This window comes from Opisthocomus hoazin, chromosome 2, assembly GCF_030867145.1.
Source record: "Opisthocomus hoazin isolate bOpiHoa1 chromosome 2, bOpiHoa1.hap1, whole genome shotgun sequence".
Taxonomy (NCBI): domain Eukaryota; kingdom Metazoa; phylum Chordata; class Aves; order Opisthocomiformes; family Opisthocomidae; genus Opisthocomus; species Opisthocomus hoazin.
Genome location: NC_134415.1, coordinates 48,659,121 through 48,672,854, shown reverse-complemented (window position 1 = coordinate 48,672,854; position 13,734 = coordinate 48,659,121). Strand labels below are relative to the sequence as shown.

General features: G+C 42.0%; 1 protein-coding gene across 7 annotated transcripts in view; it reads right to left on the bottom strand.

Annotated features, from left to right (window-relative positions):
- Positions 1–295: 295 nt before the first annotated feature.
- The window catches only part of MACROD2 (mono-ADP ribosylhydrolase 2), a 975,983-nt gene continuing 962,544 nt past the window's right edge, over positions 296–13,734 (bottom strand). For 6 of the 7 annotated variants that reach the window (XM_075413509.1, XM_075413505.1, XM_075413507.1 and 3 more), the window contains 3 exons: positions 8,307–8,402; positions 2,480–2,548; positions 296–544 (listed from right to left, as the gene is read on the bottom strand). In XM_075413509.1, coding sequence (XP_075269624.1) covers positions 2,487–2,548; positions 8,307–8,402 — 158 coding nt within the window. In that variant the 3' untranslated portion in view covers positions 296–544; positions 2,480–2,486. The remainder of the gene's footprint in view (positions 545–2,479; positions 2,549–8,306; positions 8,403–13,734) is intronic. The other variant, XM_075413506.1, reaches the window with a different exon arrangement.

Below are 13,734 nucleotides of genomic sequence, written 5' to 3'. Positions count from 1 at the left end.
CTGTCTATATTAATATTTCTGAGTTCTTTGGAGCATTTAGTCTCTCAAATCCCTAGCAGAAGGAGGGCTGTTGTTTATCAGTGTGTGCCACTCCCTTGTGGCAGTTCATGCTGTCGAAGAAAAATCGCCATTTATATGCTAGGGAACAGTTAAATATTTTAAACATATTGCCTGCACACAATATCATAACTGGAAAAGAAGATAAAGATTCTAGAAAAGGTGTGGGCCTGGAAACAGGCTACTGATGGTACGATGCAGGAGGAAAAGAAATCCAATATAAGACAGGGACTCACAGTTGAGAAGAAACTGTTGTAATTGCAGGATAATTGCAAAACATTGTTAGAAGTGATGTTTCTTTCCAGCAGGCTTACAGAATGAAATGCAATGAAGAACAAACAGAAATTAAAGCAAAGACTCATTTCCCCAAAGCTCCCTCCCAACCCGCAGAGCATCTCTGTGTTCTCTTTTCTGCGAAGAATGATGCCATAGGATGTCAGCACCCGCCTGTTAGATTTCCTCAGGTCTCTCTTCTCCTGCAGCCTTCCTTCACCACAGTGGGGAAAAGAAAAGAAAGAAGAAAAAAGGGTGGGTAAAATTTCAAATGTCTGCCCAGAACCCAAGTCTTATGCTTCTTTCCATCACATGCGCAGCACATATATTTGTCACACATTTTTATATGTAACAGCCACTACCTTCTCTATAGCAAATTGACTGTGCTCATTAGAGTTTCTTGGTTCTCCATAGCACCATGCTACCTAGCTTGATGTCAGAGACCCCCAGCTCTGGTGGGTGCTTTGGTGCTAGACCACAGAACATACATTAAAAACAAAATGTTAAAATACTAAACACAGAAAGCAAATAGATCTCCTTGGCTCCGGAAGACCCTAGCAATACCTTTTAAAGTTTAACAGGCCGATCAATCCTCCCCAGGAACCTGCTCCTTGCAATTAGAAGAGTGGCAAGAGGGTCGGGAGGATTGTCAATACAGAGCTGCAAAGGATTCGACACCTGCTTCCAATCTTGCCCATGCCATTAAACTGCTGTGGGACAAGAGACGGTGTGCCCAGCTCAGGCCCCTTTGCCTCAGAAAGGTGCTGGCACAGCCAGGTCTTGCAGTGGAATTGAAGACATTTATTAATTGATTGTTAATTGTGGTATTATTCCTGTGAACTCTGCCTTCATAAAGCAAAAACATATACAGCCCAAAACATTTACAGATATTCTTTTCCATGGGAAAATGCAGCATGAAATGCATATTTCCTACTGTCCATATGAAAGCAGTAATAACCATCAGATGTATTTTTTCAACTGAGAAGGGCATTAACTTTTCCATATATTTTTAATAGTGAGGATTTAATTACTTTCTCTTCCTTTTTTGATTGAACAGAACATACAACCAGAAGCTATGGGAGGGATAAGGAAGAATCGTGGAAACCATATTTTAATAGTGAGGGCACCTTCAGTTTGCTTCAGTTGTTTTTACCAGGGACCTCATCAGGCCTACTTCTCACTCCAGCAGTATGGCAGCACATCATTTATACGCTGACAAGGACACAGAGCTACGCTTAGTAATAAGACTAAGCATTTCAAAGCTCTGCGATACAGCAGCCGGCACTGTAAAGCTGCTGTACTCGGTCTCAAGCTACACACAATCCCATCACAAGCATAAATAATGCATCTTGCTGTATACTGTACTGGTATCTCATGATGATCTACGCCAAACGAAGTGATGCGCATTTATGCTTAAAAACTACTTTTGAGGGAGAAATGGCAAATACTTCTTGTAATTGGGGATGAGGCTTGGACTTCTGTCTTCCTACCAAATTATTCATTTTTATCTAGGGTTGTGTGAGGCTGTTTATGCCTGCAATGAACTCTGCAGCAACAATAACCATTGTACACTCCTACCATAGAACTATCATTTAGCATATAATGCCATAAAAAGCTCCAACAGGTGTCAGAGCTCCAGAAACCAGCTTTCTCACTTCGCCTTGTTTTTCAGTGGTATTGCTACAGTTGACATCAGGCACCAGAGAGCCAAGGGCAATAAACCCCTTGTGACATGAATCTGTTGTTCCCAGAATACAGATCACACAGAACTGAGCTCTGTTCCAACCGGTCTAAATTGCCTGCTGTTTTCCTAAACAATGCCAAAAATTTTTCACATGATTACTCTTCTGTTCTTTATGTTGGCGCTGTGTTGCCTTCTGATGAATTAAGACTGTGCACTTTCTAAGTCTATTACAGTTGCAGACTGCTCCTATAATATCTACTTGAGAAATCCAAGTCTACTGGATATTTTCATTTTTTGGTGTAATATGGGCCATAGTAGACAAATTCTTTTCCTTGGTATTCTGTCTTCCTCTTTTTTTTTCCTGTTTTGGTAAATTCTACTTTTAATTAAAGTCATTTTTAAAGCAAGTTTTCTAACAGAAACTGAATGGAAAATGTGGGGAAAAATCAGTCACAAAGGTCTTACCTGTTACTTAAGCCTCCTGGTTTGTTTCCGTAGGATCATTTATACTTTCAACTTGACTATTCATTTCAGCTGAAAACAAAACAAGACAGACATCAGATTCTATTCATGATACTTGTTAAGTTTATCACGCCAACTAGTAACCGCTTCTAGCCCAAAGCAGACATCCATTGCAACAAACATTCTACACCGTATATCTATAAAAAGGTCTCTTAGGGCACTGATCCTAACCTGCTGTTCCACAGAAACCCTGGCGAGAAGTCCTGCCAGGATGTAGTCTTCAGCATCACTAGAAATGCAACCCCTCGATCCAGATTTTCCGTTTGGTCCATGCCCATCCACTCTAACTGTGACAGCCAACTGAGGTGCCCAGCTCAAGAGCTCCATGACCCTCCTCTGTTTGTGTAGGCCACCGGCAGAGATATCGATATCTCCAAAGGGTGACTGAGAGTTTCACTGGGCTAAGTGCTCCCGACCCTGTGATTTGAACATCTGCAGGTTTCTAACAAACTCCGTGGCAGGACACGGGGCTGAGATGCAGGCTGAATGCAGGATCCATCTCCAGTTACAGAGACGCTGCCAGTGCCTCTGTGTGTCCTTGAACTGCAAATTGGTGGAGCATGTGAGATGATTCAGGGGCAACATCACTATACTGCTACACAGACTAGTTTGCTCATGCACTATCCATTTACAATACCAATCTTATTTTTTCCATTTAAAATTAGTAGAAAATTAGAAAAAATTTAAATAGAAGGCTTAAGCTCATTTCATCATGACCTTCCTCAAAAATATCATCTAAACTATGGCACGTGTGATGGGGCCTAACAAGGCTAAATATCAAATATTACTTCAACACATGCATTTTTAAGCTCTAGTATTTATTATTTGTTCTGCAATGAATTTGAAGCCATTTATATTAAGACCTTTTTCTTTCTTTAACCTTGCTTTGTGTTGTGGTATCAACTGCACATTGTGAGTTATTTGACGTGGGTGACGGGGGGAAAAAACCTCAAACCTGAATGGGACATTTGGAAACTAGGGGAAGATGGATGAGGGGAGGGGAAAAAAACAGAAATCAGTAACTATGCTACTTCCAGCCAAGCAGTATGATCTCTTTCTGACTCAATATCATCAATACACCTGTTAGGGTTTTGATGAATTATTTGTAAATTATTCATCAACCATATGCAGAACAGATACCATAATGGCTTCCTGAATGTATGCAATGAATAATAAGAAAAGTTCTCCTGATTACGGAGCTCTTGTGCACAACACATTTACTGATGTTGTGTTCTTTACCTGTATTTGCGTAGCAAAGACAGGATGCTTAATAAAAAATTATTAAGGGAAGGCTGCTGCGCACTGACAACAGCAGCCTTTCTCAGCCTTATTATGCTGGCCAGCTTCCCTGGCTGGATTTTCTGAAAACACCATAAGGTTTCAGTCATGTTTTAAAGAGATGTCCTGCACAACTAAAGCTTGATTTGAAACATGAGGTTAGGCTCCGTCAGCAGCCCAGGTGACTATGCCTCTTTCCCTTTCCTTTTTTTATGGCTACAGGCAATTGACCCCATTATGCTGATGGAATGACACATAGAGGAGGGCAAACTGCAAACCACCCGGGAATGCTTTAATCTTAAAGCATGGGGAAGTTCCGGCAGAGGCCTGGGACCTGGAACCCCCGCCAGTAGTGCTGCAAGAGGAATAAGAGTCCCACTGTTTTGCAGTGGAAATGACAGCCAGGCATCCTGCATCACCAGCGCTAAAAGCACACGCTGCACAAGGGAGGTGGCTCATAAGTGCTAAGGCTGTAGCAGGTTTTTCTATTGGCGTTTTCTTACGTGCTTGTGACTAGGCTTGACTCTTTGCATTAACACTGGTAGGGAGAGGAAGGTCTAACTGAAGGATAAGCTTCTGCAGACCACTGGGTGAAACCCAACAACAGATGTCACTATGAGGCCACCTACACAATCCTCTATATTTAGCTGGAAAATAACATAGCAGCAAAGCACCCACTGCAAGAGCAGATGGAAGAGCTGCCACCAGGTATGGCAGGGATGTGACTCACAGCCCTCACTGCCTCCTCGCACAAATTAGAGTCAGAACAGTGCCATTAGCCCTGGATGTGCTACCTCCAATCTCATCACAAGCCAAAACTGGCCTTCGCCCCACTAAACAATGTTTTTAGAGGTGTTAAACTGCTAACTTAAGTTGGCAGTCGTTTGCACCTACCGTAATGCACTACAACAGCCAGCAGTTCAGGCAAAGCACTTCACATTCGAGGAGGCTGCACATCTCCTAAATCCAGTTTTACTTGCTCCCCTTTCTGCAGCTTCCTGCGGAGCTTTTGTGCCAGAAATGGACATTTCTATGCAATTAAAACTGACATTCCTCTGCAGTCTTCCTGTCGGTTTTCCCTTAAATTTTTATCTGCCAAGGAGCACCCGTGTGCACATCCTCTCTCAATCTGTGAGCTGCTCAGAAGCTCTCAAATTATGACAAGGGAAGGATTTTCACCCAAAAGCAAGCAAGTTCCCTGCAAAAGGAGAAGAAGTAACCCAGCTTGTAGTTCACATCCATCAAAGCCCTGCAGTTGCTGCTGATCGGGTGGATGTGCCTTGGCAGCAAGGCATCCTGCCTCTCCCCTGCAAGCAATATACCTGCTTAAAGGTCACATTGCCAGGAGGCACAGTGTAGCATCTAAGTAGAGAAGACAGGCAAATGGGAGACTGAAGTTACCTAGGAAAGAGCGGGTGCCACAGGGTATTTCCCCACCCCAGGATATTATGCTGTAGATCTGGATGTCAAATGAAACCAAAATATTACCAGTTTGATTTAAACAGGATCTCAGTCATACTCTTACTTGCAAGCATAACCTATTTCTTCAGCGACTTCCTAAACAATGTTTTCCCCTCACATCTACGTAACTTGGTTATAAACACATTCAGCTATACTCCAGACTGTCTAGAAAGAAAACCACCTGTTTTGAATTCAAGCCGCTGTGCAGTGATGAAACACATGCACCTGTTTACTTGGTAGTTACTTGTTTCTTGGACATTACATCAACACCATAAAAAGCGTGAAGATGTTAGCTGTTGAGATATTCCTTTTAAATTGCTTTGGTGAACCATGTGAAGGTCATGTTGTTGATTGCGCATTCATCAGCCTGTGAAAGCATTTAAAAGAAATTTCACACTTGACACTTCCTCCATCTTTTTCTTGTCTCCTATTGTGTCAGCAAGGGAGGATGCAGCTTTCCACTGGCTTGAAATAAAAAAGGCCAACAGGTAACTCCATTATGAAAGGAGTGAAGAGTTTGATCCGCCCAATACCAGCTGGAAACTAACATCTAGGTCAGTAATCTTTAAAGCTTTGGTGGTGTTAAAAAAAAAGAAAGCAAAAAGAAAGAATAAAAAAAGGCTGCTGGCAGGGAATCATAGTCTAGGAAACCAATCATCAAAGGTGAGTTTTGTCATCATTAAAAAATACTAATCAGCAAATCTGTCCTGCGTACAGGAAAATTAATATCCAGGGTTCTTTGATCTGGTGGCCGATGGAGATAGCCAGCAGCAACCTGTATCTCTGTATACATATTCCTATTCAGGCTTATGCATGCACCCTCTGACAGGTTTCCTGACAGAGAATCACACTCAGCTTTCAAATAATAGTAATCTCTGAAATATATCACTGTTACAGCCCTGCCCATTAGATGAACCAATATTGAGACCTAAGCTGTCTAAACTCTCCGCATTGCTAAAGCACTTTTCACTGTGACATGGTACAGGAAATTAAAACACAAGAGCTGGGCTGCCAAGGGGTTCCTGATGACATATGCTTGTGCTTTCAGCTGTGAAGCGATGAGCTCTCCTGGGGTGGAAGGAAGGGGACCAGAGGGAAAAAATAGGCAATTTACATAAAAATTACAGTAAAAGGGAAATTTTTGCTTTTTTAAAATCTCAACCAGTACCCAGTACATTTAAAAATTTTAGGCCTTTTTGCAGTGAAACTTAACCCTTCAGATAAAACAGAGCATGAGGAGTTTGATCCCTCCTCTGTTCTGATTTTTTTTAAACATGTAATGTGAGTCCACAAGAAAACCCCCCCGTAATATGATCCCAACAGCAATTTAAGCTGTAGAGAAATCAAGACTTCCCTGAATAGCAGAGCACTTTACGGCAGCCCTTAGCAAACACCCTTTTCCTGTGCTTGCGTATAAATTAGAAAATTCACAGAACAGGATGTTACAAGATGAGTTATATATAGAAGACCTTACAAGATAAGCAAGACTTGAAACAAAGAAACCTATCACGCTTGTCATTTCAGAAGCTGTCAGCTGATCCAGCTGTTCTGCGCTACGGCAAACGTTACAAGAGCTATATGATCACTTTTCTTTCTAGCAGGAAATCCCTTACTATATTCTTTCAGTAAATTTGGATTTGTTTTCACTGAGTAGCCTAGATCATTCCAGGGATCCAAACTTCAAATATTTTAATGTGACTACAATTTTTGGTTGGTTTGTTCAGGGGATGAGGAGAGAATGCTGGTTTGGTTTTATTCTGCGCACTAACTAGTAATAGCATAGTCTCTACTATTTTTAAAAAAAGAAAATCCATTATGCACGCTTTCTTTTCTTACTCTTCCAAAAGCCTCCCTACAGGCCAGTATCTAAATCAGCCACCAATTCAAATGCTGCAGGATGACGTAACACCAGAGAAAGGAAATTAGGCCTAGATTCTTTGTGTAACTGATACCAAAAAGAATATAATTGTTTTTCTTTGAGATGTAAAAATTATGTCTTGAATTTATACTACATCACTGCTGAAGAGGTTAAAGAAGGAATCAAAAATCAGTCTTTTCAACAGAGAGGGGTGCACTTCACGATAATCAAACAGGGACTGGAACCCCAATTTCAAATGCACAGCACTGCCTTTTGGAGCAGTAAAGAGGGCCTTTTGGGTAAAACCCAAGAAAGCTCCTTATGTAGCTTTGTTAAGCTGTAACAACCCTTCTAAAGGAAGAATAAATGGTTTGCCTCACCAAAACCTAAGCATCGGGACCCTGATTCCATCCAATATTTCTTTACACACAGGAAGAACCTAGATAGCCAAATGTTTTTTGGCTGTTTACAAATATGTTAGGCACTGCAGAGCTGGCACAACAACCAGTACTCAGCCCTGGGCAGGACTTTGCCAGGCAGCTGGGGTCATCTGCTCACTGAGGTCAATAACAATAAAAATTCATTTCCAAGTCAGGAGATTCAGGTTGACAATGTCCATAAACCTGTCAGGTTTATGCTGCTGGGTCAGTTTTATGAACAGTAAATACTCTAGAGAGAGAACTTACATCTGCTACCAGACTGAGCTATACAGGGACTCTGAAAGAGGAGGAGAAAGGGAAATCAGCTCTGAGCTAGGAGGAGGCGAAAATATGAGTTCAGAATGGTTATACAGCCAATGCTTGCCCCATGATGGAATCGGGCACTAGCACAGAAATTTTCAAAATATTATCTTCTGACTCATGTGTGAGACCACACACATCTTGGCCAATTCGATATCCAGACCAAATTACATTGGGCCTAAAAGATTGTTTAGTTAAAAGGCAAGCGGATTGAAAACAACAATCAAACACCTAAAGCCAGGCAACTAGAAAAGCAGGGCTGTGGCACTGAAAGTTACTTCCACTAGGCTTCCAAGACAGTGGAGATTGTGTAAGCTCTCAAGAAGAATCAGTTGAAGAGATTATAAGTCCTACTTTTGGGGGAAGTGTACAAACCCCAGAAAGGCATGCTACGTATCCACTTCAGGACAGTTAAAATATTAGAACAACATACCATCCTTATTTGAAATGTCTGCTGCTTCATATTCAAGGTCAACTTTCATAGGTGCCACAGAAGTTTCTTCTTTTCCTTGTGTCACTGTAAGACAAGCTAAAGGAGAAAAATGAACACTTTTAGTACCTGATTAATGTATAATTCTCAGACTCCATATGCCTGCTTTTTTTTCTCTTTCTTCTGGCATGCTCTTAGCTTTATAGATGCTGCTGCTGTATAGTGGCAGCCATTAGAGAAAAGGGCAGAGGATATACAGGGAGTAAAATGGTTTGAAAATAATTGCTTGAATATTTGTAGCGATCTGCACTCTTTTCTAACTGGGATTGTTAAAACTACATCATGGTGTGTGCTTCTGCCTCCCTGCCATTCTTTTCTCATAATTTTTGAAGAATCCCTTCTGCTCATAAAATGCAATATATCATGGGGACCTAATCACACTTACAAAGTTTCTCAAGCTAGCAGAACAAAAATAGATACAGTGAGAGTTCAAATATACGAGATAGTCAGACGCAAACTACAATTTGAATTTAGGAACATGCATTTTATCACTATAACTCAACATTTTAATCTCTTCTGCCTCAGGCTTTTTTTGAAGCTTAGATTCAACCTCCTAACAATATTTGAAATGGAAAAAGAAAAGTGGTTTTTCTGTTTCATAGACAGTCCTCCTAATATTCTCCCTTTTAGAGTGCTGAGAAGCCAATTTTTAGTTAATTTCCAGCACGCTACTTGTCTGCTTTTGTGGCTGCTATAAAGCCTCTTGTACGTATGCTGTGGTTGAACTACAGGATGTCAAGATATTGGTTGCTAAGCAATACAGACATTTGGGTGGTTATTATGAGATAGCAATGTGTAGCAAGGACCAAGACATCTCAAAAACGGGTTACTCTTAAGCTGAAATCATTTACCTCTTCATCAACACAGATTAAATGTTCACAGTCCCACAAACACCAACTCCCCCTTCCCATGGAAGTCTAAAGTGGGTGTTTTTTTAATGCATTTTAGTGCACTACAGTTATTTTGTCCATAAACATGAATCTACCACTGAAGTTTTCGGCTAGTTTTCCTTCTAGTCACATCTGCAAGCCAATACATTGCATGGACATTTTTGTCTCCTCTATGCTCGCTATGTCGGCAATGCTATTCTCACACGGAACTTACAGTACACTATCTATGGTCCTACCAAGCATTGAAATGTTGAAAAAAGGACCAGCAAATACAGAAACCAAAAAAAATAGCAACCAGAAAGCTCAATTAGCCATTTTAGTGAGTATGGGGGAAAGTGTGATGGATGACTTTACAACAATGGAGTCATCACCCATCATTTTGATAGGTCTCATTTCTACTACAGAAATCCTTCAGTGGATTGTCGTATCACCAGCTCTACCTCTTCTGCACTGGTGTAAATTATCTCCCTGTACAAACAATCAAAATGCCTGTAAACATCTGTGATAGTGAACTCTGCATGTCAGTGAATGCCTGAGATGGCCCCTTTGCAGGTGTGCCAAATCCCTGGCACTTCTCTGGGGAATTCAGAAACGTGAGTGTGGTTTTCTCCTGAGGTTTCTCATGCACCAACATGTGCTTTCCCAACACTCAGCCATGGCTCTTTTTTTGCTCACACAAAGGTCACCCCTTCATGGAAGCGCATGCATATGCCAGGAGCTTGTCAAGTACAAGGCTGAGAAGGTATGTTCAAAACCCCTGCCTGACTTCGTCCAGCAAAATCAATATGAAATTTGGGTGACTATGAAAACACTAATTAATCAAAGGAAATACACTGAAATTTGGGTTGTGCTACATTTTGATTAGCTGGAAGAAGCATCTCTGTGCTATATCTCTCAGGACCTGGGGGTGTTGGTCCACAGCTGGCTGAATATGAGTTGGCACTGTGCCCAGGTGGCCAAGAAGGTCAACAGCATCCTGGCTTGTGTCAGGAACAGTGTGGCCAGCAGGAGCAGGGAAGTGATCGTGCCCCTGTACTCGGCACTGCTGAGGCCACACCCTGAATACTGTTTTGGGGTGTTCACTACAAGAAGAACACTGAGGTGCTGGAGCATGTCCAAACAAGGGCAATGAGGCTGGTGAGGGTCTAGAGAACAGGTCTTACGAGGAGTGGCTGGGGGAACTGGGGCTGTTTAGTCTGGGCAAGAGGAAGCTAAGGGGGGACCTTATTGCTCTCTACAGCTACCTGAAAGGAGGTTGTAGTGAGGCAGGTGTTGGTCTCTTCTCCCAAGTAACTAGAGATAGGATGAGAGGCAATGGCCTCAAGTTGCATATGGCGAGGTTTAGATTGGATATTAGGAAAAATTTCTTTACTGAAAGAGTGGTCAGGCATTGGAACAGGCTGCCCAGGGAAGCAGTTGAGGCACCATCCCTGGAGGTATTCAAAAAACATAAAGATGCAGAGCTTAGTTACAGGGTTTAGTGGTGGAATTGGCAGTGTTAGATTAATGGTTGGACTCGATGATCTTGACAGTCGCCTCAACCCTCCCACCATGAGCACTGCCTGCAGCCACCAAGACACTCAGATGCTGTGTGTAGAGGTTCAGCATCCCTGCTATATATTAATGCACTCAGACTGGCAGCTGATGCCTATGAGTTCGACTTTACCTCCTCTAAAACACCATCTAATTAACCAAATAAAACAGATACAATATGACAGGTTATGTCTTGTCTCCCAGTTTCTCTACCAGCCAGAGATAACTACTTGCTCTGCTGTTGCCAGCTCCTAAAGGTGCCCGTGTGAAGTTCCCAGGCCCTATCCCAAGATTTCCCAATAACCAGCCAGCACACCTGGCTTCACCATGCTGCTGAAAAATTTCTCACATTTAATTTCAGAAATCTCTCACGCAGCTGACAGGCGCAAAGGTTTATTGGCACGGTGCTTAGGTGAAGCGAGAGCCTAATTAAAGACAGGACATTTTGGGCATACACATGGATGTGCTCATGCGTGCCCATGTGCTAATTAGGGCTGCCACTGCAGGGACGAAAGCAGAAGGTGTCAAGGGCCCTCAATACCAAAAGTTACATGTTCACCTCTTGGGGCAGACAGCCCTAGAGAGAGGCTGGAAAGAGTGACAACAGCAGCAGCAAATTTGTAAAATTACTTTTTGAGAGGTTTAGGGCCATAAACATTGTCAGAAGAGCACTAATGTGTATTCTGAATTTTTACCTTCTTTCCAAGTCTGAATAGTTGATTCCGCATCCCTTCTAGGATTTTTTTTTTAACACCATAGGTTGATTGTTAGATACTGTCAGCAAGAAAATGATAGTGGGAAACAACATTCAGGGACAAACAAGGCAGAAGATATTTTAAACCATAACCTTGAGAGGAGGCTTGCACGTTGTATCATCCAATTTTTGGGAAGAGTTTCAAACTCAGTTGTAATAGAACAAGTGCTTCCCTTGGAAAGAAGGGTTATGTTTTTTTGTTTAATAGCATCCCTTTCATCAAGTAGTGCATGACTGGAATTACGTTAATGTTTAACCTAAGCTTAAAGACAGAATATCTTGGCCATCTACACTGTTTAATCAAAGACAAATTCTCCTTCTTGAAGAACCAAAGAAAAGTTGGCAGAAGAAAGTAGCCTTAATTTGTCCTTAGGTGACATGTGACCATATATAGATAAAAGGAGTTCGGGTACTTCATCCAGGAGGACCACCAAGGACAACCAGAGACCCTCAAAAAGGAGCAAAACATGCACAGAGAGGTCTGAAAAGGAGTCAAGAAGAATGACGCCACATAGCTGCACAATGCAGGTAGATTAGAATGAATGTATTAGATAGATAGAATATGCATTAATTCAATGTATAAAAGTAACAAAGAAGCTGGCATTGGTTGTGCTTGCTTTGTGGAAAGTCCACAGAGCACCCAGGCCTGAATAAAACAATATCTCTCCTGTGTGTTAAGATTGGTTTACTGCACACTGGGTAAAGAATCTGCTTTTCAGGCAACATGGTTAATATAAATCTTGATTTCTTCCCTTGCCATTGTTGTGTGTGTGTGATTCATCAGTGGACCATTCACTATACTGCCATGCACATGGAAAGGATATTCCAAAAAGCTTCTTTCCCACCATGCAGTAAAATCGAGTGCCAAACAGAAATTAGCCTATTTCACAGAAACAGCAGAACTCGATCAATACCAGAACTGCCTTGACAACCAATTTATTCTAGAGGCCTCCCTTCACCCCCCTGATATTACTTTAGGTTAGAGCACAAACAAGCGAGGTATTTTTTGGGTCTCCAAGCAGGAGTCGAGAGTTACAGAAAGCGAGGGAGCCTAGGAGACACCACTTTTAATTTCAATTACCATTTGCAATTGCACTCCTGACCGAGCTCATTACCTCAACCCTTCGCAGGCTGGTTACACAACTGGCCTAGCACGAAGTGACAACAGGCTTCTGGTGCAAGCAAGGATGCTCCCAGCCTTTGAAACACATAAGACAAGTATATATCAGGAACATAGAAATCTCTGTATTGTTCTTTCATCTTTTTTTCTCCTTTACAGTCGCAATCTGGCAATAGTTCCACGTGGTTACAGCTATTTCTCTGGAGAAACTTGGTTCCAGATTCACGTGCCATTCACAAGATTAACATGAAGATGTAGTTATTGGTACATTAGCATCAGTTTTAAAAGTGCCTCAGTGCAGAGGTCAGATATCTACTCTCCACACCCCTGGTAAATCCTAATAAGTAAAAAGTGTAACCTTCCTCCTCCTCCCTTTCCACGAGGTTTACATCTATTTCAAGTGATAAAAGTAGGCAACTGTGCAGGCTTAGAAGCGATAACACAGAGCAATCCGTAAAACTCATTTCTTTTACCTGATCATCAGCAGGGCTTTGCTGTGTACTGAAGAGTGCCTTCATAATCAGGAGAGAGACAGGCTCCTCTCTTGGTAATTCGCAGCAAAATCCCAATGTAGTCTCCCTGGAATGTGGAAGGCACCTGAACTGGACTTCTGCTCTGAGCTGCCCACTTAAGGGAGTTTCTCTTTGCTGACTACCGAGGGAGCCTGGCAGACCAGGCACTTTCGTCAGAGCCTGGCTTTCAAGACCAGCCTTGGCAGAGTCCTCACACAGGGCCTGGGTAAGAGAGTGTGAGATGGGCCTTGATTCAGGAATCTGGATTTCTGCTATTAGTTCCTAGCTTGTTATACGGTTGTAGACTAGCTTTAAGACAAAGAGAAAACCAGATTTCATGCATAAATGAGTTCTGTCAGTGCAATCCGGCAACACCAAGATAACTTAAATCTTAAAAATTCCCCAGTTTTAGAAGTCTTGCAAGTAAGTGGGAAATCCTGGCTCTATTTGAGGAAGAAAAGGGTTATCAATAATACAACAGTCCAGGCAACTACATCTATTTTTACAGGCAAAATGGCAAGGTCATTACTCCCATAACATGTCTGCCCAGTGATTTTGGGTG